This window comes from Chiloscyllium plagiosum, unplaced genomic scaffold (assembly GCF_037043375.1).
Source record: "Chiloscyllium plagiosum isolate Xiang-an unplaced genomic scaffold, Cpla_swu_hap1 HiC_scaffold_7, whole genome shotgun sequence".
Taxonomy (NCBI): domain Eukaryota; kingdom Metazoa; phylum Chordata; class Chondrichthyes; order Orectolobiformes; family Hemiscylliidae; genus Chiloscyllium; species Chiloscyllium plagiosum.
In genome coordinates this window covers 78,019,137-78,045,097 of record NW_028270145.1, presented here as the reverse complement: position 1 = coordinate 78,045,097, position 25,961 = coordinate 78,019,137, and the positions used below count along the sequence as shown (strand labels likewise).

The 25,961-nt window shown below is 40.4% G+C and overlaps 1 protein-coding gene across 7 annotated transcripts in view; it reads left to right on the top strand.

Annotated features, from left to right (window-relative positions):
* nckap5l (NCK-associated protein 5-like) overlaps positions 1 to 25,961 on the top strand; it is a 643,060-nt gene that overhangs the window by 583,047 nt on the left and 34,052 nt on the right. For all 7 annotated transcript variants that reach the window (XM_087989196.1, XM_043694058.2, XM_043694062.2 and 4 more), the window contains 3 exons: positions 415 to 569; positions 19,056 to 19,185; positions 20,238 to 20,410. In XM_087989196.1, coding sequence (XP_087845322.1) covers positions 415 to 569; positions 19,056 to 19,185; positions 20,238 to 20,410 — 458 coding nt within the window. The remainder of the gene's footprint in view (positions 1 to 414; positions 570 to 19,055; positions 19,186 to 20,237; positions 20,411 to 25,961) is intronic.

Below are 25,961 nucleotides of genomic sequence, written 5' to 3'. Positions count from 1 at the left end.
GCAATGGATTGTTTTATGAAGACTGGGTAATAGGAAAAGTCTGCAGAGATCTCGTTGCACGACGTCACCATACTGACAATGGCAGAGTATGGTCTCTTAATTAACATGTCAAGATGTCAACATCGCAAGATATTGTAAACCAGATAGTCAGTGTGTCCATGTTTGCCACCTGATTACTTGCGAGCTGACTTTATTTTCTGTGCACATCTATAGAGAAAATTGCATGCATTCTTATATAACTATATTATTTATTATACAGTTATGAATTATTTTACCAAGAATAAAATATAAAAATAAATAAATTGATAGATAATTTCTGTTAAACTATGTTGAGCATTTGCCCTTATCAGAAAGAGTAACTTTGTTCATTTAAAGGGAAAGTTGAAGCAAATAAATGATACAATTCTATTCTAGGATTCCTGGTGCCTAAATATAAAGTACAAGATGATATGAACCAGCAACGTCTTCCTGCCCAACTTCCAAATATTTGTAAAAGTGAACACTCAGGCTTTCCAGAGAAAATGAAAGATTTGCCGCAGCCAAGTAGCTCTCGAGTGCTGAGTACACAGGTATGACATAGTTGAAGTGCTCCTTGTGTTTAAAGTTTTAAAAAACGATGTTTTAATTCAGGAGAAACCTTTAATGCCTCTCCAATACATTTTCTGGTTTAGAATATATGTTAGATACATATTGTCATGTTAGTCACTTCTTAATTAGTTTTTGTTAAGAAGATCACATCATTAAACTTTATGAAAGAGGCAACACATACAGAATAAATCTTGAGTAAATTTGCAAGCACAAACATTCTCAAAGTTGAATAAGTTCTTATTTAATATCTAAACAGGATGGGTGAGAAAAGACAGATGACTTGATGTGATTTTGATGCTGTAATCTAACTTGGTTTTCAGATGACAGCCATAAGTGCTTGACATTGCTTTCACTTTTTTGACATTTTTGAACCCTTGCTTATGTTATCACTTTGCAGTCACATTGATATCCATCATTCTCTAGACGCAAGCAGTGAAATTTTCCTGTATCAGTGAAATAAATCACAATATCATTGTCAGACATGAACCTTTAGCTAGAAAGAAAATGAGTATAGAAAACTACAAATCAAAGTATTGTAAAGTGTTTATATAAATTGCCCAGAAAAATATGAGCAAGTGTTTTTCCTTCTACAGGAATGTTGCAGAGTAGCAGTGATATTTATAAAGTGCTCAAGCTTTACCCTCACGTGGCTTTTACCCTTTAATGTCTTCCTTTCCTAAAGCAAAATGTAAAGTGTTATGCACTGTGTGTGACAAGATTATAAATGTGTCTGTGGATATGCTATATGTGTGCCAAATAATTACAGGTGAAAGGTATGATCACTTAAGCAAATAATTCCATTTCATGGGGCATTGGCATCAGTTTTGGAACCAGGGGGATCTGTACCGTTGGGATAGTCTCCACCTGAACCGATCAGGTACCAATGTTCTAGCGAAGAGGATAAATAGGGTGGTCAGTAGGACTTTAAACTTCTGATTTGGGGGGAAGGGAAAGTGAAAGCGACAGGGAGTATGGAGTTAAATGGAAAGATAAGAGGCTGGATAGCATGTGTGCAGGCGGATTTAAACTGGAGACAGACTGGGAATGCAGCAAAAAGGAAGGATAACTTAGGACATCTTATGACTTCCAATATCTCTCATGATAAGAAAGTTAGCATTAAGGCACTTTACCTGAATGCTCGTAGCATTCATAACAAAGCAGACGAACCAATGGCACAGATCATCGTGAATGATTATGATGTGGTAGGCATCACAGAGACGTGGTTACAGGGGGGTCAGGACTGGCAGTTAAACATCCAAGGGTTTTCAACTTATCGAAAAGACAGGGAGGTGGGCAGAGGGGGGCGGGGTTGCCTTGTTAGTTAAGAACAAAATTAAATCTATGGTGCTGAATGACATAGCGTCGGATGATGTGGAGTCTGTGTGGGTGGAATTGAGGAAACACAAAGGCAAAAAAACCATAGTGGGAGTTATGTACAGACCTCCTAACAGTGGTCAGGACCATGGGCACAACATGTACCGGGAAATAGAAAAGGCATGTCAGAAAGGCAAGGTCACAGTAATCATGGGAGACTTCAATATGCAGGTGGACTGGGTAAATAATGTTGCCAGTGGATCCAAAGAAAGGGAATTCATGAAATGCTTACAGGATGGCTTTTTGTAACAGCTTGTCTTGGAGCCCACAAGGGAGCAGGCTATTCTGGACCTAGTGCTATGTAATGAACCAGACTTTATAAAAGATCTTAAACTAAGGGAACACTTAGGAAGCAGCGATCATAATATGGTAGAGTTCAGTCTGCAGTTTGAAAGAGAGAAGGCAAAATCGGATGTAATGGTGTTACAGTTAAATAAAGGTAATTATGAGGGCATGAGAGAGGAACTGACGAAAATAGACTGGAAGCAGAGCCTAGCAGGGAAGACAGTAGAGCAAAAATGGCAGGAGTTTGTGGATAAAATTGAGGACACTGTACAGAGGTTCATCCCCAAGAAGAGAAAGATTATCCGGGGAGGGATTAGACAGCCATGGCTGACAAAGGAAGTCAGGAAATCTATCAAAGAAAAAGAGAGAGCCTATAAAGTGGCCAAGAGCACTGGGAAATCAGAAGATTGGGAAGGCTACAAAAACAAACAGAGGATAACAAAGAGAGAAATAAGGAAGGAGAGGATCAGATATGAAGGTAGGCTAGCCAGTAATATTAGAAATGATAGTAAAAGTTTCTTTCAATACATAAGAAACAAATGACAGGCAAGAGTAGACATTGGGCCACTTCAAACTGATGCTGGAAGCCTAATGATGGGAGATAAGGAAATAGCTGGAGAACTTACTAAGTACTTTGCGTCAATCTTCACAGTGGAAGACATGAGTAATATCCCAACAATTAAAGGGAGTCAGGGGGCTGAGTTGAGTATGGTTGCCATTACAAAAGATAAAGTGCTAGAAAAGCTAAAAGGTCTTAAAATTGATAAATCTCCTGGCCCTGATGGGTTACATCCTAGAGTTCTGAGGGAGGTGGCTGAGGAAATAGCGGAGGCGTTGGTTGAGATCTTTCAAAAGTCACTGGAGTCAGGGAAAGTCCCGGATGATTGGAAGATCGCTGACTTTATAAAGCTCTGGTTAGGCCCCATTTGGAGTACTGTGTCCAGTTTTGGTCCCCACACCTCAGGAAGGACATACTGGCACTGGAGCGTTTCCAGCGGAGATTCACACGATGATCCCTGGAATGGTAGGTCTAACATATGAGGAATGGCTGAGGATCCTGGGATTGTATTCATTGGAGTTTAGAAGATTAAGGGGAGATCTAATAGAAACTTACAAGATAATACATGGCTTGGAGAGGGTGGATGCTAGGAAATTGTTTCCGTTAGGCGAGGAGACTAGAACCCGTGGACACAGCCTTAGAATTAGAGGGGGTAAATTCAGAACAGAAATGCGGATACATTTCTTCAGCCAGAGAGTGGTGGGCCTGTGGAATTCATTGCCACAGAGTGCAGTGGAGGCTGGGACGCTAAATGTCTTCAACGCAGAAATTGATAAATTCTTGATGTCACAAGGAATTAAGGGCTACTGGGAGAATGCGGGTAAGTGGAGTTGAAATGCCCATCAGCCATGATTGAATGGCGGAGTGGACTCGATGGGCCGAATGGCCTTACTTCCACTCCTATGTCTTATGGTCTTATGGTCTTAAATACTGCATACATTATAATTGCATATATCACATCATTATCATTGAAAATACAATCAACATAGTAATATAAAAAGCATGAAAGACAATTTATTTGGGAGTTATTGATTACTGGACATTATAAATAGCTATGATTAACTTACTGAATTAATTCTATAATTAAGTTGTACAATGAAGCTTTTAAATTGCAAAAGCCTACAAAAAGTGCAAGTGTGAAAAGTAGCTGGGGATTTTTTTTTGCTGGAAGTGAAATCCAGGCCAATGTAGATTATGTTGCAGGCACTGACACATTGAGCGTAATAGGAATCTTAACAGCTTGAGCATTATTGCTTGTTTTTACAGTATCTTAGTGTCTTTCCATATTGTTGGCTTTTAGCACACTACAACCTTTGTTATTTTGTAATAAAATTATCACTTGGGTACAGTTACTTAAGTGATTTGGCTTCTGAACCCTGAGATGAGATTAATTTTATTTCCAAATTCTTTCTGTAGAATTGTGGGAAATAAGTTTTAGAGATGTTTGCATGTGATGGCATTTGCTTCTAAGTCTTACATGTTGGGGATCCAAAAAACCTGATTTTGAAAGACAAGTTGTAAAATATTTGCAGAAAGTGAATGTTTCGTGGTATCTAGGATTTAATTGCAGCATTTATTCAACTGCAAACCCATGAAGCCTGATGGTATCAGGGAAAGGAAACGACCTACTGATTACCACCTACTGCCATCATCCCCTCCCTATCCTTCCTGACAGACAAGTTGATATTCTTGCAACTGAACAACACTTGGACCAAGTACTGAAGATAACAAGGGTGCAGAATGTACTCTGGGTGACAGTCTGTCTAACATCATGAGTGGTTCAACAGCACTGCTACGGATCAAATTCTAAAGGACACAGATGCATCTGTCCATATCAGTTTAAGCAAGATCATCCATCACACAGTCCCTGTGGAGACAAAGCTCCATCGTCACATTGAGAATATCCTCCATTGATTTGTCTGGCATTATCAGTGTGTAGGATAGATTTCAAACAGATCTAGCAACTGAGCATCCATGAAATGTTTTGGGCCATCGGTAGCAGCAGAATGTATTCAACCATAATCTGCAACTTCATAGTCAACATACAGTTCCCAAAAATAAGTGTCACAAAGATGGTCCTTTTTCTAAAAGCTGTTCCTTTTCTCAAGGATACGTGTCTTTGGTTATTTTTTCAGAGGGGTCGTAAAATAGTCTGGGCTCCAAATCAACAGGTTTGGTACAGAGATGAAAGGGTTTATTGAGAGGCTTTTTGTTTATACGCAAACAGATGAGACTTTAGGCCAAAGCTTTTATGTTTTAGAAGTGACCCCTGTAATGAAAGAGGAGTGGTCAGTCCTGGAAACTGAAGTCTTGTTTGAGACAGTTCAGCAGTGGGTTGTGTGTGAAACAGGCTGCTGAACTCTCTCCCCTTCTGCCCTTCTAACATGTAACCCTTTGTTTCACTTTGCTCTGTGTTTAAGGGGTTTGATTATTGGGACTGTTGGGTATTTTTGGAATAGCATAATTAAGTCTAGTTTGGATAGACTGAGTTCTACGGGTATTCTATATTCTGTTCTTTGCATTTCATTCCATAATTTTGTGAATAAATTTTTCTGTTTTAAAACCTGGTAGTCAACCTAGCTAACTTACTCCAGATAATGTTCACTGTACACTTACCGAAACAAATAGCAAAGTTACGGTCTGGGCTGCCTGCTGAAGAATGTTTTGAGTGGTCTGGCCTAGTCCATAACTGAATAACCCCTCTATCTAATGATGTGGAGATGCCAGTGTTGAACTGGGGTGGGAGAAGTCAGAAGTCACATGACACCAGGTTATAGTCCAAAAGCTTGTGATTTGAAGTAAATCTCTTGCACTATAGCCTGGTGTCATGTGACTTTAAGAAGCGAGGCAGAGAGAAAACTGGGAATTATAGACTAGCCAGCCTCACGTTGCTAGTGAGGAAAATGCTAGAATCTATTATAGAAGTATTAATAGCTGAGCATTTGGAAAACGGTGGCAGGATTGTACGGAGTCAGTATGGATTTATAAAAGGGAGCTCATGCTTGACAAATGTACAGAACTTTGTTTAGGATATGACTAGCAAAGTTGATCAAGGAGATCCAGTGGATGCGGTTTATTTGGACTTTCAGAAGACATTCAATACAGTCCCACATGAGATTGGGAGTAGTTTGAGGTGTTTTTCTCTTTTAAAAAACAGGTTGGCAGGAAACAGGTGCAGGAATAATTGGGATTTTTTTTTTTCCAAATGGCTGGCAGTGACTAGTGGGGTATTGCAGGGATCACTGCTAGTACTCCAGCTATTTACAACTTATTAATGATTTGGATGAGGAAGCTAAATGCAATACCTCCAAATTTTCAATCGAGACAAAAATTGGGAGAGTGAGGCAGATGCAGTGTAGTGTAGATAACTGAGAGGCTATCCACTTTGGCAGTAAGAGTGGGAAAGTGGAATATTATCTAATTAGCTGTAAATTGAGAGAGGGAATGTGCAATGAGACCTGGGTGTCCACTGACCGTAAGCATGCAGGTGCAGCAGATGACAAAGAAAGCAAATAGTACACCGGCCTTCACAGAGAAAAGATTTGAATGCAGGAGCAGGGATATCTTGCAGTAATTATACAGGCCTTGATGAGACCACAACTGGAATATTGTGTTCAGTTCTGATCTCCCTATTGAGGAATGATGTTCTTACTATAGAGGGAGCTCAGTGAAGTTTTACTAAACTAATTTCTGGGATAGCAGGACTGATTCATGAACAGGGTGTTAAATTGGTTAGGATAATATTTGTTAGAGTTCAGAATAATGGGGTGGGCGGGGGGGGGGGGGGGGGGGGGGGGGTTGGTTCTCATAGAAACCCAAACATTCTAATACAATCAAGCAGGGTGAGGGTGATTGCAGGAAAGATGTTTCTGATGCAGGGATAGTCCAGAACCAGGGAGTCACCATCCAAGCATATTGGGCACACCATTTAGCACTGAGAGAGAGAGATTTCTTCTTGCAGAGAGTGTTGAGCCTATGGAATTTGCTACTTCAGAAAGCACTTGAAGCCAAAATATTGTATGATTTCAAGGAAGAGTTGAATATAGCAGTTGGGGTTAAAGGGATCAAAGTATTTGGTGGTGAATCAAGAACAGACTATTGAATTGTATGATCAGCCATGATCACAATGAATGGCTGAGCATCCTTGAAGGGCCAAATAGCCTATTGGTGCTCATATTTTCTATATTTCCATATTTCTACTTCTCTAATCTACCATTGCCATCAAGCTAGGGGATTAGACCTGGGTTTATGTAGAGTGCAGGACAGACCAGTGACAGCATTGGGCAGACCTCAGAATAATGGGTTTACCTCCTGAAGCTTCAACACAAGACTGCTTGTATACAAAATAGCATCAGCAGCAACTGATATTGAAAGCTAAGTGATCCCAGAATCATTGGATCATGTCTAAGCTCTGCAGTCCAGCTACATCAAGTTGTGAATTGTGGTGGACAATTAAACAACACACAGGAGGAGGATCCCCATCTTCAGTGATGGGAACCTGTACGTAAATGAATAAGATCAGGCTGAAGCACTTGCCGAATAAATAATCCACCTCCGCCGCCTCCTGATTTCCTGAGTATCACGGATGCCAGTTTTCAGCCAATTCAGTTCACTCCATTGGTATCATAAATGGGGCAGGCACTGGATAGTGCAAAATCTGTGCGTTCTGGCAGAGCAAAGATTTTGGGCCCTAATTTTGTCTCAAACCTGTGTGTATTTGTCACAGTGGTTTTGAGAGTTTGATGGATCCCTGTATTGATAGATGATACAAAGTTGATTTCAATTATTTTATACCCAAACTGCTAATGCTTTCCTGTAAAGGTTTTGACATAGAATCTGATCGGGATTCTAACTTTATGTTAATTGTTAGTCCATACCAAATAAAGAACTGTATTAACTTTTTCACTATTTACCCTAGCTGTAATTATCCTCAAAGGAATAGCTTTTGGGAATTGGGTTGTCCCATGCATTATTGTAGGGATCGACTGATGACGTGTGCTCATTTTCAGTAATGAACCTACACAATCCACTGATGTGTTTAACTGAATGGTTCTTTAAAAACTGGTATGGGTATCAAAGGTGCTCGTCTAATTACATGAAGTTTTCCTATTACCTTACAGACTATAAAGGGCTACACTATGTCTTTATTAAGTCGCAGCCAAGTAAAAAGCTTCATTATCGATGCTGTCATTTTCCATATTCTTATGTCCTGCCATCATAATTTCAGATGCCACTCACTGTCATCTTATGATACCAAGACTGTATCATGATTTGAAGAACATTTATCCATTCTTCATCCGCAGTTCTGTGAGGATGCCTCTACTACTTCATCAGAACTCTGTTTTTAGTTAATAACACTCTGGAACTCCTTCACCCTCAGCTTCGATGTAAATTGGCTATGCTAACTTACTTAACTCTGCTTCCTAAGCATCAATTAATGATATGTCAAACACATCTTCTGAGTTTACTTAATTCTCAAATAGAGTTTCAGCTAACCTCACATCAACTTACAGTATCATGGTGACCTCTGTTGCTGAATTATTTCAGCTCTGCTCACTACATATGATGGAATTAGAACTGCAAGAGAAAGATCAACTGAGGGAACATGAGCTTAAAGTGATGCAGTGGAATCAGAAGACATAGGCTCCAGAAGGGAGAACCTGAGTCATATTTGAAGTCCATTAACAAAATGGTTAAGTTTACACAAGCTTTACCAAACTTTTAAGAAAAGGACATGCAGGTGTTCTTCGTGTCATTTGAGAAATTGGTGAGACAAATGAAGTGAGAGACGAAAAAAGAAACACTGCAGATACTGGAATCCAAAGTAGACAAGCAGGAGGCTGAAAGAAGACAGCAAGCCAGGCAGCATCAGGAGGCGCAGATATCAACATTTTGGGTGTAACCCTTCTTCAGAAGAGGACTTAACACTACCTACCAATTTACACTGCATGAGTAAAGCACAGAGAATTTATGCTTCACTGTCAGATGAAATTGTCATGATTATAGAACATAGAACATTACAGCACAGTACAGACACTTTGGTCCTTGATGTTGCACCGACCTGTGGAAACAATCTGAAATGGAAATGTGTTGCTGGAAAAGCGCAGCAGGTCAGGCAGCATCTAGGGAAGAAGAGAATCGACGTTTCGGGCATTAGCCCTTCTTCAGGAATGAGGAAAGTTGGTCCAGCAGGCTAAGATAAAAGATACGGAGGAGGGACTTGGGGGAGGGGCGTCGGAAATGTGATAGGTGGAAAGAGGTCAAGGTGAGGGTGATAGGTCAGACTGGGGTGGGGGCGGAGAGGTCGGGAAGAAGATTGCAGGTTAGGAAGGCGGTGCTGAATTTGATGGATTTGACTGAGACAGGCTGGGGGGAGGGGAAATGAGGAAACTGGTGAAATCCGAGTTCATCGGATTTCACCAGTTTCCTCATTTCCCCTCCCCCCAGCCTGTCTCAGTCAAATCCATCAAATTCAGCACCGCCTTCCTAACCTGCAATCTTCTTCCCGACCTCTCCGCCCCCACCCCAGTCTGACCTATCACCCTCACCTTGACCTCTTTCCACCTATTACATTTCCGACGCCCCTCCCCCAAGTCCCTCCTCCCTATCTTTTATCTTAGCCAAGCCTCCAGAAACAATCTGAAGCCTATCCATCCTACACTACTCCATTTTCATGCATATGCCTATCCAATGACCATTTCAATGCCCTTAAAGTTGGCGAGTTTACTACTGTTACAGGCAGTGCGTTCCATCCTCTTACTACCTCTGAGGAAATTATTAGATTAGATTAGATTATTAGATTACTTACAGTGTGGAAACAGGCCCTTCGGCCCAACAAGTCCACACCGACCCGCCGAAGCGCACCCACCCAGACCCAATCCCCTACATTTACCCCTGCACCTAACACTACGGGCAATTTAGCATGGCCAATTCACCTAACCTGCACATTTTTGTACTGTGGGAGGAAACCGGAGCACCCGGAGGAAACCCACGCAGACTTGGGGAGAATGTGCAAACTCCACACAGTCAGTTGCCTGAGGCGGGAATTGAACCCGGGTCTCTGGCCCTATGAGGCAGCAGCACGAACCACTGTGCCACCGTGCCGCCCACAAAGAAAGAAACTACCTCTGACATCTAACCTATATCAATCACCCCTCAATTTAAAGCTATTGTCCCCTCATGCTCACTATCACCATCTGGGGAAAAAGGCTCTCACTGCCCACCCTATCTAACCCTCTAGTTACCTTGTATGTCTCAATTAAGTCACCTCTCAACCTTCTTCCTCAGAAAACAGCCTCAAGTCCTTCAGCCTTTCCTCATAAGATCTTCCCTCCATACCAGGCAACATCCTAGTAAATCTCCTCTAAACTCTTTCTAAAGCTTCCACATCCTTCCTATAATGCAATGACCAGAACTGTACACAATACTCCAAATGTAGCCACACCAGAGTTTTGTACAGCTGCAGCATAACCTTGTGACTCCAAAACTCAATCCCTCTACCAATAAGAACTAACATACCGTATGCCTTCATAACAACTCTATCAAGCTAGGTGGCAACTTTCAGGAATCTATGTACATGGACACAAAGATCGTTCTGCTCATTGACACTATCACGAATCTTACCATTAGCCCAGTACTCTGCATTCCTGTTGCTCCTTCCAAAATGAATCACTTCACACTTTTCCACATTAAACTCCATTTGCCAGCTCTTCAGCTTATCTATGTCCGTCTGTAACCTGCAACATCCTTCAGCACTATCCATAACTCTACTGACCTTGGTATCATCTGCAAATTTACTTACCCATCGTTCCACACCCTCATCTAGGTCATGTATAAAAATGACAAACAACAGTCCAACAGAACAGATCCTTACAGTATACCACTAGTAACTGAATTCCAGAATGAACATTTCCCGTTAACCACCACCATCATCTTTCAGCTAGCCAATTTCTGATCCAAACCACTTAATCACCCTCAATCCCATGCCTCTGTATTTTGTGCAATAGCCTACCATGGGGAACCTTTTCAAACACTTTATTGGGTTCCATATATACCACATCAACTGCTTTACCCTCATCCACCTATTTGGTCACCTTCTTGAAGAACTCAATAAGTTTTGTAAGGCACAACCTACCCTTCACAAAACTGTGTTGACTATCCCTAATCAACTCTTCAATCCTCTCTAGATTATTACAAATCCTAACCTTTTTCCAACACTTTACCCAAAATCAAAGTAAAGTTCTCACTGGTCTATGACTACCAGGGTTGTCTTTACTCACCTTGTTGTCCCCTTGTCAACATTTGCAATCCTCCAGTTTTCTGGCACTATTCCTGTAGATAATGATGACATAACGATCAAAGCCAAAGGCTTGACAATGTCCTCCATGACTTCCCAGAAAATTCTAAGATAAATCCCATCTGGCCCAGGAGACCCATCTATTTTCACACTTTCCAGAATTGCTATCACCACCTCCTTGTGAACCCCAATCCAGCCTAGTCTAATAGCCTGTATCTCAGTATTCCCCTTGAGAACATTGTGTGTTTTTCCAGTGTGAATACTGAATTATGATGCTGTAACAAAAATTATATTGGCTGCATAAGAGTTAGTGCCTGAGGCATACAGGCAAAAATTGCAGAATTTAAGGAAGCAGCCTGGGCAAATCAATATTGAATTCGAAACAGCTAAGCAATGGTGGATCTGAGCATTAGAAGCTGAAACCATGTATAAAGCTGTTTGAGAGGTTATTAGAGACATCGAGGCATAGAGATGTTCAGCAGGGAAACACCCTTTGGTCCAACCCGTCCATGCTAATGGACCTAATCTAGTCCCATTTTGCAGCACTTGGTCTGTTTCCCTCTAAATTCTTCCTATTCATATACCTATCCAGATGCCTTTTAAATGCTGTAATTATACCAGCATCCACCACTTCCTGTGGCAGCTCATTCCATACATTCACCACCCTCTGAGTGAAAAGGTTGCCCTTTAGGTCCCTTTTATATCTTTCCCCTCTCATCCTAAACCTACTCCCTCGAGTTCTGGACTCTTTCTTCCCCCCCAGGGCAAATACCTTGTCTATTTATCCTATCCATGCCCCTTATGATTTCTTAACCTCTATAAGACCTCAGCCTCTGACGCTCCAAGGAAAACAGCCCCAGCCTATTAAGCCTCTCCCTATAGCTCAAATCCTCCAACCCTGGCAACATCCTTGTAAATCTTTTCTGAACCCTTTCAAGTTTCACAACATCCTTCTGATAGTAGACCAGAATTGCACGCAATATTCCAAAAGTGACCGGATCAATGTCCTGTACAGCTGCAACATGACCTCCCAACTCCTATACTCAATGCTCTGACCAATAAAGGAAAGCATACCAAACACTTTCACTATCCTATCTACCTGAGACTCTACTTTCAAGGAACTGTGAACCTGCACTCCAAGATCTCTTTGTTCAGCAATACACCCCAGGAACTTTCCATTAAGTGTATAAGTCCTGCTTGTTCACATACAAATTATTTATATAAATGATAAAAAGCAGTGGACCCAGCACCGATCCTTATGGCACACCACTGGTCACAGGACTCCAGTCTGAAAAGCAACCCTCCACCACCACCCTCTATTGTCTACCTTTAAGCCAGTTCTGTATCCAAATGGCAAGTTTTCGCTGTGTTCCATGAGATCTAACCTTGCGAACCAGTCTATCATGAGGACCCTTGTCAAAAACCTTACTGAAGCCCAGAAAGATCATGTTTTTTGCTTTGCCCTCATCAATCCTCTTTGTTATTTCTTCAAAAAATTCAATCAAGTTCGTGATACATGATTTCCCACACACAAAGCCATGCTGACTATCCCTAATCAGTCCTTGCCTTTCCAAATACATGTACACCCTGTCCCTCAGGATTCCCCGCCAACAACTTGTCCACCACTGATGTTAGGCTCACCGGTCTATAGTTCCCTGGCTTTTTCTTACCACCTTTCTTAAATAGTGGCACCAAGTTAGCCAACTTCCAGTCTTCCAGCAACTCACCTGTGACTATTGATGATACAAATATCTCAGCAAAGGTCCCATCAATCACTTCCATAGCTTTCCACAGAGTTCTAAGTTACACTTGTTCAGGTCCTGGGTATTTATCCACATTTATGCTTTTCAAGACATTCAGCATTTCCTCCTCTGTGATGTGGACATTTTTCAAGATTTCACCGTCTATTTCCCTACATTCTCTATCTTCCATGTCCTTTTCCACAGTAAATACTGATGCAAAATACTCGTTTAATATCTCCCCCATCTCCTGTGGCTCCGCACATAGGATGCCTTGCTGATCTTTATGGGGATGAAAGTAAGGACTGCAGATGCTGGAGATGCCAGTGGTGCTGGAACGGCATAGCAGGTCAGGCAGCATCCAGTGAGCAGGAAAATCGACATTTCGGGCTAAAGCCCTTCATCAGGAATGATACCTAATACAGGGTCTTTGCCCGAAACGTCGATTTTCCTGCTCCTCAGATGCTGCCTGATCTGTGCTTTTCCAGTACCACTCTAATCTTGACTCTGATCTTCGAGGGGCCCTATTCTCTCCCTAGTTACCCTTTTTTTCCTTATACATTAATAAAATCCCTTTGAATTCTCCTTAATTCTATTTGCCAAAGCTATCTCATATCCCCTTTTTGTCCTCCTGATGTCCCTTTTAAGTATACTCCGACTGCCTTTATACTCTTCAAAGGATTCACTCGATCGCTCCTGTCCATACCTGACATAGCTTCCTTCTTTTTCTTAACCAAAACCTCAAATTCTCCAGTCATCCATCATTCCCTACACCTACCAGCCTTTCCTTTCACCCTAACAGGAATATACTGTCTGTGGACTCTCATCATCTCATTTCTGAAGGCTTCCCATTTTCCAGCCGTCCCTTTACCTGCGAACATCTGCACCCAAACAACTTTTGAAAGTTCTTGGCTAATACCATCAAAATTGGCCTTTCTCCAATTTAGAACTTCAACTTTTAGATCTGGTCTATCCTTTTCCATCACTATTTTAAAACTAATAGAATTATGGCCGCTGGCCCCAAAGTGCTCCCCCACTGACACCTCAGTCACCTGCCCTGCCTTAGTTCCCAAGAGTAGGTCAGGTTTTGCACCTTCTCTAGTAGGTACATCCACATATTGAATCAGAAAGTTTTCTTATACGCACTTAACACATTCCACTACTTCCAAACCCTTAACACTATGGCAGTCCCAGTCGATGTTTGGAAAGTTAAAATCCCCTGCCATAACCGCCCTATTATTCATACAGGTAACTGAAATATCCTTTCAAATTTGTTTCTCAATTTCCTGCTGACTATTGGGTTGGGGGGGGGGGTGCTGGAGGTCTATAAAACAATCTCAATAAGAACATCATCCCTTTCTTATTTCTCAGTTCCATCAAAATAACTTGCCTGGATGTATTCCCAGGAATATCCTCCCTGAGTACAGTAGTGAGGCTATCCCTTATCAAAACTGCCATTTCCCCTCCTCTCTCGCCTCCCTTTCTGTCCTTCCTGTAGCATTTGTATCCTGGAACATTAAGCTTCCAGTCCTGTCAATCCCTAAGCCGTGTTTCTGTAATTGCTATGATATCCCAGTCCCATGTTCCTAACCATGCCCTGAGTTCATCTGCCTTCCCTGTTAGGCATTTTGAAGTAAATGCAGTTTAATTTATCAGTCCCACCTTGCTCTCTGTTTTCTTCCTGACTGTTTGATTCACTCCTTTTCCCAACTGTACTAGTCTTGGATTGAACTCTTTCCTTGCTATTTCCCTGGGAAAGGGGATATTCTCCCTTTCGAATATCATCCTTTTCCCTTTCTGTGTTGTTATTTCCACTGTGTACAGTGACCTCCTAGAGCTCATTATCTTATGTAGCTCATTGATCAATGCTCTGAGTTCATCCACCTTGCCAGTCAAGCTCCTTACGTTAAAATTGATACAATTTTGCATTCTAGACCTCTAGAGTGTGCAGCCTTAGCCTGCACATATCTTTTCCAGCTACTAGACTACCCTAGCACTCCTCCCTCTATATCTGATTGAACCGTGCTCCTAATATATCTACCCTGTGTCCACCCTCTTCCCAAATTAGTTTAGAACTTCCAAGCAAGGAAATTGGATCCATTCCAATTCAAGTACAACCTGTCCAGCTTGTACAGGTGCCACCTAAATTTTGAATCCCAATGATTCAAAAATCTAAAGCCATCCCTCCTCCAACATCTCTTTACTGATCTATTTTCCTCTACCGATTCAGTAGTGCATGGCACTGGAAGTAATCTTGAGATTATAACCTTAGTCTTCCTCCTTAGTCTACTACCTAACTCTCTCAATTCCTGCTGCAGGATCTCATTTCCTTTTCAACCCATGCTAGTACTAACATGTACCACAACTGCTGACTGTTCTTCCTAGTTATCTTTTTTTTTTACAACTCCATTTCCCTTTCCTTCCCTTTTTGCTCATTCTTTGTCTTTTTCTGCAATCTCTAGTTTTTTTTTTTTGGCCTCTCCTCATGCTCGAGCTGCATTAATAGTAACTCAAAATCACCTGTCTGTTATGATTCCAAGGATTCTGACGATCTCACTCTCTCGTATGAGCTATTCCGCTACCTGGGAACCAGTCACATGGTGGTTGGCAGGCAGAAAGCTTATATCATCAACTGATCACCAGACATCAGTTAACTACTTGGTGCTGGCAAAATCTCTATGTGCACACTGTCTTGTGCCAGTTTGTCTGCGACTCAACGTTTCTGACTTGTTTCCGCTTTGTCATACTCTAGGCTCAGCATTTTCACAATGCATAACTACACATTTGTTGTGGTCTGTGTGCATTTTAGCAAGGGTTTTGATAAGGTTTCTAATGGCAGACTACTCAAGAAAGTAAGACCTAATGGAATCTGAGGCAATGCCATGTTGGATTCATAATTAGTGAAAATGCAGGAGGCAGAGGGTGATCCTGGAGGGGTGTTTCTGTGATTGAAATTCTGTTACCAGTGAGGAGCTGTTGGATGCTGAAGTCTTCAGTGTGGTGAATATTAATGATCTGGACTTAAATATTGGATGTATGAGCAAAACATTTTCAGACCACACAAAAATTGGTGGGATAATAAATAGTGAGGAGGATAGATGCAACCGACAGGAAGTTGTGAATGGACTGGTTGGGTAAGCAAAACGGTGGCAAATAGAATTCAATATGACAAAGTATGAGGTTAACGTAGCTGGTGAGAGCTAACAAGTGAGATTCAACTATGAATGGTCGGAGGACCCTGAATAGTACCAAAGATCAAAGGGACCTTGGTCCGTGTGTCCACACACCTCTGAAGGTATCAGGGCACTGGTTAAAAGGCATATGAAATACTCGCCTTTGGTAGCTCAGGCATAGTTAATAGTTTGCATCAATTATAAAATTATCAACTATAATTGTCTTTAAAGAAATAATGGTCCATTTGCCCTAGTGACCTTTGATGTAGAAGCAGTAACGATGGGAAGGAAGTTATAACAAAAAACTCTGTAGCTGGCAGACGTAAAAAAAGATCTACAAGCAGAGGGGGCTTGCAGGCAATGCACAGATACTGACACAAAAAGAAAGCAGACAGAGACAGAAAAGGAACACTCAAAACTCTTGTGAAGAGATGAAGCAAATTGCTATCTGGAAGAGATCAGCTTTGCTGGTTGGCAGAAAAGGAACAGAAGCTCCTACAGGCATTGTAAGTGGGCTAGAAGCATCTAAAACCTGAAAAGCTGTGTGAATAGCTTAGTGTTGCCAAAGAGCTGGATGTTTTCCCAGAAATGGCCAACCCGAAAACTGGTGTGTTATTGGTTGGTTGCTTGAAAAGGAACTCTGGAAAATTGTACCTCTGGTTCTATTAGGACCCGAGGGAGCAAAGGTTCATAGAGGTGTGCCTGACTGATGGTAAGCATACTTGTGAACACAAAGGTGAAAATTGTTGTCAGGTTGAACACCTCACTACATGAAGAAAATAGCATATTGGAGAACTGTGACTTTTCTGCCAAGGGGTAACGTGAATGCTGATGGTTACAGAAAAATGTATTTTTACTAGATCAAATGTTGAGGTGAAGTTTACCTTTCTAGTTGGAGTACCGTTTGTCTGTTATTTTATGTGTACATTGTGTTGGTTCTTGTTCATAATAAAGTAAAAGCTGCATAATTGGAATTTTGTCTTCATATTTTAGTTAGGAATTATTCAGTAAATTTGACTATGTTGGTTACAAAAAATGGTTCTAAACAATCTTTTTTATTAGAACATTAGCTTTCAATGGCTTTTGACTTTTCTATGGTTTAGTTCAAAACAGTGGCGTGCAACAGTTTATGAAACATGTTTTGATAGGCAATAGAATAATAACAGATCAATGTTAATGTATTATCTGAAAAAGCTGTGTCATAATGATGGTGGGGTTGCTAATTTTATCCCCTCTGACCTTTTAAGAAAATTTAATTTGGAAGCAGTTGCCTGCATGAGGGATGTTTTGAACCCAAAGTATTTGTTCTATTTTATAATTGGTTTCGGAGGTCATAAAGGTGTGAAATGGGCAATTGGTGTCTACGTCATATTCTCTCAGCCTCGATCTAACATTATACTATTAATGATATAATAAAGCTATCTCTAGTTTACTCCAGTATTTTTGAAACTCTGATCTCAAAATACATTTTTACTCAAACTTCAGAATTCCCACTCCATGTGATTTCTCTTTCCCCCAGTTTCCCAAATTAGCTATCCTTCCGGGCTCAGATCAGATTGCTCTTTTCATGATAGTACATTGTTGATTTACAGTCTAGAATTGAGTCCACTAGGAACTGCAGAAACCTTTTTTAAAAAATCTTAGATACAGGCAGTGAAGAGTGGAGACTCCCATCCTATTTGCTTTTAGTAAAACAGTCCTAGAACAGTGATAAAAGGATACAGTGAAATCCTTACATTTGGTGTCCATTTTTTAAATATATATTTTATATATAAAAATTGTGGTAATGTTTTATTAAAAGAATAATGAATCCAGAGAAATTAGGCCCTTATCTTCGCAAAGTTTGTCTAATAAATTCTACATTGGAGCATTACTCAAATAATGACTCATATCCATTTGCAGGCAAAGTTGGATTATGATCATAATTAACATGCACTACCTGACTAATCATTTAAATCATACCTTTTGTTTTCTGTAACTGAAAAAAGTTTGTTCTGACACATTGAAATGATGTAGCCTCAGAGGTGTTGATTTGAAATAAAGAGAAAATTGGGATCATTAATTTATCATCTATTTAAATAAATTTAAGAGTACATTTTCTAAGACTATGGAACCATGTAAAGGACTAATTACTGAAAGGCCATCAATGAATACCTCAGTGAATAAGATGTTTATTAGTCCACTTATTTTTTAAAAAAAGGTTAATTTCAGCTACATTTGTCTAGTTAATCTTGCAGTTTTTAAATTACCTGTGACTTTAAATTGATTATTCCTTCCTATGTGTCAAATAAGAACAAATCTGTTGGAGTCATGAACTCTCTATGCTTTTTTCCTAGCTAGAGAGGTGTATACCAAAGTAAGTGCTGTTGTTAGAAAACACAAAATATGGAATCATTTACTATGTATCAGATAAATGATTTGTCTTGCAAATAATTAATTACATTGAAGTGCAACTGCCTTTTTCATAAGTAAGTGTGCTTGCCAATGTACTTTGCATATTGTTCATTGCTAGCAGTTGAGTAAGGATTTTTGTGATGGCCTTGTTGTCCATCCCTATTGCCATTGAAGTTATGGTGGTGAGGTGGTGGTTGTGGTTGTTGTATCGCTGCTATAATCTGATTTTTAGAATTGTAGATAAATCCTATAGCCATGTTTTTAATTTATGCAAAACTCTGCTAAAATAGCATAATAGTCTATTGAAATATTGCCTTCTGTTACTACAAACAAAGGTTTTGAATTAGAGCATTTTACTTCTTTATCTGAACATACTTGACAAAAATACCTTTAAAAATAAAATTATATGAATCTATTTGCTTCACAATGCCAGTACCACCAAAACAAACGTGAGATAAATGTTTGCAGCAAAATACATCAATCCCATATATATCTGTCAACAAATTTCTTAAGAGGTAGTGTACTGGTTTTGAAATTTATATTTTTCTCCCTCAAATGCAAAATGGAAACCTTTTGGCAAAACGTAATAGAAGTATCTGAATGAAATGAATAGATATGTTCTAGCGGCTGTATGATTGTTTTTGCAGGAGCAAGCAATGCATCTCTGTTCATACTCAGCCAGTAGCAGTGACAATGAAACAGAAGCAGAATTTGGGACAAATGAGACTGGAACTGAGCGTAAGGAATTATTCAGCAAATTGAAAAACAGCAAGCATGGTAAAGTAATTTTAAAATCTTATATCTTAACCTTAAGCAGTTACTGGTTCCACAGCAACAAATGTTCTTTAGACACTGTAAATTCTCCTCATATCCCATGGCAGTTTACAGTCCTATTTTAGTACAAGTTTACTTTGGCTCATTTTCAAAACATAATAGTAAAAGCATCTATGACAATCACATAAATGATTTGGGTGTAACAAATATACTTGTAAAAATTAAAAGGGTTTTAATGTCCTGTGCATATAGCATGCAAATAATTTTGACCTTTTTTATCATTATGTTGATTAACCACTTTTAATTTATTTGCTTTTTTTGTTACACCCACTTTATTCAAACAAACTACAGTGGCAGCTACATTGCAGACAAAAAATGTTTTCCACCTCCTACTCACCCTTTTATTACATGCTCTCTGTGGATACAGCTTCTATTTAGTTGTTTATATTACTACATTTGTAGATTTCAGTAGCAAAGATGAGACTGTACTTTTCATTTACTTTAAAGAACATAGCCTTTAAATTCCTGTGGATGACTTTTCAATTAAGTCTCAATAAAATGAAACTTTTCCCCATCCTATGGATACACTGAAAGTGGCAGGTGAAAGAACCATCCACCTACATCGCCACTTTGCAAAATCCAAAGAGTCCTGACATCACTGGAGCAATATTGGTTCATTTAACCTTTCCTTTTTCTCAATTATAAGTGAGCCAAATTCATATTGGACATTAACTAACCTCAATACTTCCTTGTTAAACAGGCCATATTGTCCAATTTAGTGGGATAACGTAAAATATTAAGTTTTGCGGGCATAAAGTAATAAATATTAAAATGTTTTCACAGCTGCTGTGTTAGTGGCTTCACTGTTATGAGCAATATAGATTTTTGATGCCAAGTGGAGCCATGATCAATGTGTTTCTCAGTGGTGATTGACCAGACAACCCTGTTAATTTCCCCATAACTTAATCTTACATTGTATCACAGAACACTAAGGGTCAATGATTAAGTTCCATATTTGTGTTTTAGAAGCTTAATTTCTATTTACTTTCTTTCAGGAAATCAGCAACACCATAGTGACAAATACTCATGCTTTGGAAGTGCATCGACAGCTCTTAGCTTCTGCCAGCCAAATCTATACATGCATTATGGAAAGGAAATACAACAATTCGGTGTTACACAGCTACATAGTAACCTAAGTAACAATGGCAAGGTTGGTGATAATCCAAGTGTAAGTATATAATTTAATGTGTTTGTTTTTCGTTAGAATAGTTTCTTATATAAACAATGTAACACTTCTGTATTTTAATAATTGATCTTAATGATATTATGCGGATGTCTGAAACATTATTACTCTATCACACTCAACTGTGCATGATTTAGAGTTGCAAAAATAAATATCAAATAGTACAGATACTGGGAATCTGAAATATAAACATACAACACGAGAGAGAGTCAGGAGCCCAGGCAGTATCTGAAGAGAGAAACAGCATTAATGTTGATGACATTTCATCAAAATGCTGAAAGTAGGTCATGTATGTTTTACTGGTAATATTAGACACATGCAAGTAAAAATGCTGAGTTGGCACTTATAATCACTAATTTTATTTTAATTATCTATTTTTGTAATATCTGTCCAATACACTGTCCAATAAATCAATATATAATCATAAAATATAATGGTATTTTCCCTGTTATATCATTTCTATTGGCAGTTTAAGTATTTTGTCAATTGGTCCCTCCATCTGTTATGTTGAAACTACTGATCATCTAGATTTGATTTATTCTGAACCTTGGTTTACTTATTGTCACATGTATTTTGTTACAAGTGTTTTACAGTGTCCACTCCATGCTGCTCTAGATTTCCACTCTATTATTAATAGTTACAGCTAGTTAGGTACTAGTCCCCTCCCCTTTAATGTTACCATCTATTCCACCTTTGCAAAAGCAAAATAGCACCATAGACCTTTCTGAACTTGCAAACAACTATTGTCAGCACCTCCTCCTTCATCTGCAAAATCCTCAAAATTATTGTGCCTTCCAAATTCACACCCATCTCTCATGTAATTCCCTGCTTGAATCTTTCTAATCCATTCCATCTCAAGGTCTCAAAATGTCCCAAGCAATATTCAAAGTGACAAACTGCTTGTGATATAATTTCCCAAACTCATCAACTCATCAGCAATCTTAGGTACATCATACGTCTCTCCTTATAAATTTTATTCTCCATTGTTCGGCTCACTGGGACTGGATTAATTTAGATTTACTCTTTCTTGTCTGAATATCGCAATAGGATCTTAAGCAATCACTTCTGATCCTTCCCCTGTACCATTACTTCCAAAGATTTATCTTTCACCCCTTCCTTATGATCGCTGTGTCCCAAACAACCAAATTTTACATTTAAATTATAATACCCATCTCTTTTCTATACTTTTTCTTTTTTGAACTCCTCATATGCTATCATATTGGTTGCTCAACATTCAATCTTAAATCAGTTGTAATTTCCATTGACAGGAATTTAATTTCTTCCTTCAGGATCCAGGCAGAACCAGAATAATTTTCAGAAATCGCAGGTTGAAAAGCTGATTTTAAGCTTCCAGATATCAAATAAATGTTCCTGTTACTTTGTAAGCTGAACACATAAACAATACCTTATTTTTAAATCATTATCGAGTGGAAAGACTGGGTGAGAGGAAAGTGCACAGGCTTAGTGGAAGAGAATTTACAATTCCTAACTGGAATGCAAATATTTTAATGAGGCTGTGTACCTCAGGTTTTACTCGTGTTTTGACACAAATGCCGTGGGCTGTTTTCAAGTGTTTGGGAAATCTGGCAACTGAACGGGGACATAGACCACAAGATCTAACAACTTAGATCTTTTTCAGCTCTGTTCATTTGCCAGAAGGAACAGATGCTTCTCGAAAGCCCTCTCCCCACCATCCCCCACCCCCAATTTAGCCAGCTTTAGTTTTTTGCAATTATAACCACAAGCCCCAGTCTCAACCAGATATTTCTCATCTTACCCCAGCCTCCAATCTCAAACCTCCCTACCCAAGCTTTCTCCAATTGCTCTCCCTCAATACAGCATTCCCAATCTCCCTACTAAACCTACCTTTGACTTCTGATTTCAACATCACTTAGCAGATTTGGAAAGTCTCCAACTTGCCATTTGCACCTCAGGAGAAACTCAACTAATGAGTGGATTCTTCGCTATAGCTGGAAGAGTGGGAACAAGATAGCATTATTCCCATTTCCCCAGTTGAGAGCAATGATATGCACAGTGGTTGCTGAGGGCCACAGACAGACCGTTCAGAAGGCCCGGGGCCACCTCGGCTCTCTGGTACTTTGTCCCTGTTGTTTAATTATTAGGCCCTCCAGTCCTCAACACCTTACCCCTTTATCGCTCAGTCTATGTACAGCAGTGTTGCAAGGACAATGACCTCTGTGCTCCAAGGGAATTACCACCATATTCTCCCTGATACCTCATCCTCCTGCCAGCACCTGACTGTGTGCCAACATAATCCCATGGCACTTAATACTACCTTAGGCAAACCCATGCATTGCCCTTTGTCCTTTCATGTCAATGCACATGATCCACCCTAAAAATACTTCAGAAGCCATGTTCAAGTGAAATAAAGGTTCAAGTGTCTATTACAGTCTTTACTATATCAGTAAAATTACCATAAATCTATCATAGGGCTGCTCTCTCATTACACAGGGTGAGCTGACTGGTAATGACCCTCAGGTGAGGGGAGGGATTGAGAAGGAGAATCCTTCACAGTAACTTCAGCCACTGTGGGGCTGTTGGCATCACTCTGCATCACAAACCTATAGTCCAGCCGACTGAGCTATATAATATGCAAGATATACTCTCATTCATGAACTTTCGAGTACCTAATCCATCATAAATCTAACTTGTGCTTGTAAACCCATAACAAAGATAGCTAACTTTTTAATAACCGAACTAAGCCGTCAATCATTTGAGAACTTATTCGTGATTGTAGTGGGCCCTACCTATGCCTGCCTCTTCATGTACTTGGAACAGTCCATCTTCCACCATTACACTGATACTATTCCTCACTTCCTCACTCCCATCCCCACCCTCCTATTTATCTCTCAGCCACCCCCCCCCCCCACATTCTTGATGAAGGGCTTATGCCCGAAACGTCAATTCGCCTGCTCCTCGGATACTGCCTGACCTGCTATGCTTTTTCAGTGCCACAGTTTTCGACTTAGAATGAGGTCAGAATGCTGGAATGAGTTCCCTGATTGGAGTATTAATCTTGTCCAATCAGGGAGTCCTGGCTGACAGATATCAAGGGGGAGTGTAGCACGCGGTGTCCACCAACACCCTGGAGTTGTTCAGGGAAAGGTGGGCACTGCAGGGAGTGGAGTGCGTTATTTCCCCCTCCAACTCTATTTTGATTTAGTCCTCCCCTTCACTGTGATCACACAGCATTGCCCTTTTTTGTGAAGGGCACTGCTTGTCACTGGCCACTCGGCTGTTTTCCTATCTTCCTGGGGGTGGAAATTGAATAAAGATTTGTGTACTTTGTGTCTCTCACTGTGTCTCACACCTGCACACACACACACCATGGGCGCTGGGGAAAAAATAAGCACTACCGCAGAGAAAAAAATAAAAAATAAAATAAATAAAGGGGGAGTGTAGCACGCGGTGTCCACCAACACCCTGGAGTTGTTCAGGGAGAGGTGGGCGCCGCAGGGAGTGGAGTGCATTATTTCCCCCTCCAACTCTATTTTGATTTAGTCCCTGCCCTCCCCTTCACTCTTTGATCACACAGCATTGCCCTTTGATGTGAAGGGCACTGCTTGTCACTGGCCACCCAGGTGTTTTCCTATCTTCCTGGTGGTGGAAATCAAATAAAGATTTGTGCAATTTGTGTATAGGTGTGAGACACAGTGAGAGACACACACACCATGGGTGCTAGAGAAAAAATAAGCACTACCGCAGTTAGGCGGTAGTGTGGGGGTTAACTAAAAAGAAAAAAAAAGAACAGGAGGGTCAGAGGTTCTGCTCACCCTGAGAGCTGGCTCTGACGGAGCTGGATCAGTGTGTGCGCATGCAAGAGAAGAAAAATAAAGGGGTCTGTAGCACGCGGTGTCCACCAACATCCTGGAGTTGTTCAGGGAGAGGTGGGCGCCACAGGGAGTGGAGTGCATCATTTCCCCCTCCAACTCTATTTTGATTTAATCCCTGCCCTCCCCTTCACTGTGATCACACAGCACTGCCCTTTGATGTGAAGGGCACTGCTTGTCACTGGCCACTCGGGTGTTTCCTTTCTTCCTGGTGGTGAAAACTGAATAAAGATTCATGAAAAATAAGGGGAGTGTCAGGCATGCCGACACTCTGGTACCTGACACACTCTCAATGTGAACTTGTTTAAATCTACAGCCTTTTAAAAATAAAAAAAGTCAGTATGTGCATAAATATTAAATAAAAGATTCAAAATGCAAAGTTACTTAAAGCTAAGCCCTGTAAGTTAACTAAAAGTTGCCTGTGCCATTGAGAGTTGAAGAAAAATGTTCTTGGAGTAATAACCATTGTTTAATGATATAACCCAGGGATTATCAGGATTAATGCTTGGGCTGTTTTTCAGAAGCTATTATCTTAGCAGAACATCTTAAGTGAAATAACTCCGCAGTCCAAAACTCTGATTTAGCCATTGGTGAGAAAGTTGGGAGAATAGGAGAAGGTCAGCAATGATTAGATTTTCAATGTTGAGCACAAAATATCCAATTCTCCAACCGAGTATGGAACGGCAATATAAGAATCTCACTAGCGAACAGTGAGAGACCTATATGGATGCATTAGTATGCCATTATTACCTTATCTTTCCTCATTTATGAGCAGCTGTCCCTTCTCCCATTAACCAGACAGAGATCAGATAGTGACAGTGGTATCAGATAGTGATACCAGTGGCTTGAGACTGTAGCTCGTTGCTTGCTTCTCTAGCCCTCCATTTTGGACTAAAAGTAATCACTAATATTTCAGGCCACACTCCATGGGTGACAACCATTTGCAACCTAAATGTAACCTTCAGGTACATAGAGGTACACACTTCAATGCTGCAGTTTGAAGCCCATTTACAGGACACTGCAGAGAGAAAAACCCTCAACTCACGAATTGGACCAGGGTACATTCCAGGGTTTCTTAGTGCTCATGAACTTTACAGTATCTCTTCCCTGCCTTGCCTTGCTTTTTTGCTAATTTCCCCCTCAGCCAGAGCTTAAAGACTCTCAGTATGTTTGTCTTGACCTGCTGTTTAGCATGGACAAAGCCAGGCGTAGAACATAGAAAAGTACAGCACAGAACAAGCCCTCAGCCCATGATGTTGTGCCAAGGATTATTCCTAATCTAAAATAAAATAACCTAATTTATGGACCCCTCAATTCACTGCTGCCCATGTGCATGTCCATGTGACTGAAATGTCCTTAATGACACTGCTTTCACCACCAACGTTGGCAACACGTTCCATGCATTCACAACTCTGCTTAAAGAACCTACCTCTGATGTCTCCTCTATACCTTCCTCCTAATACCTTAAAACTATGACCCCTTGTGCCAGTCAATCCTGCCCTGGAGAAATGTCTCTGGCTATCGACTCTATCCATGCCTCTCATTACCTTGTATAAGCTGATCAGGTCACCTCTCTTCCTCCTTCTCTCCAGAGAGAAAAGTTCGAGCTTAGTCAACCTCTCTTTATAAGTCAAGCCCTCCAGGTCAGGCAGCATCCTGGCAAACCTTCTTTGCACCCACTCCAA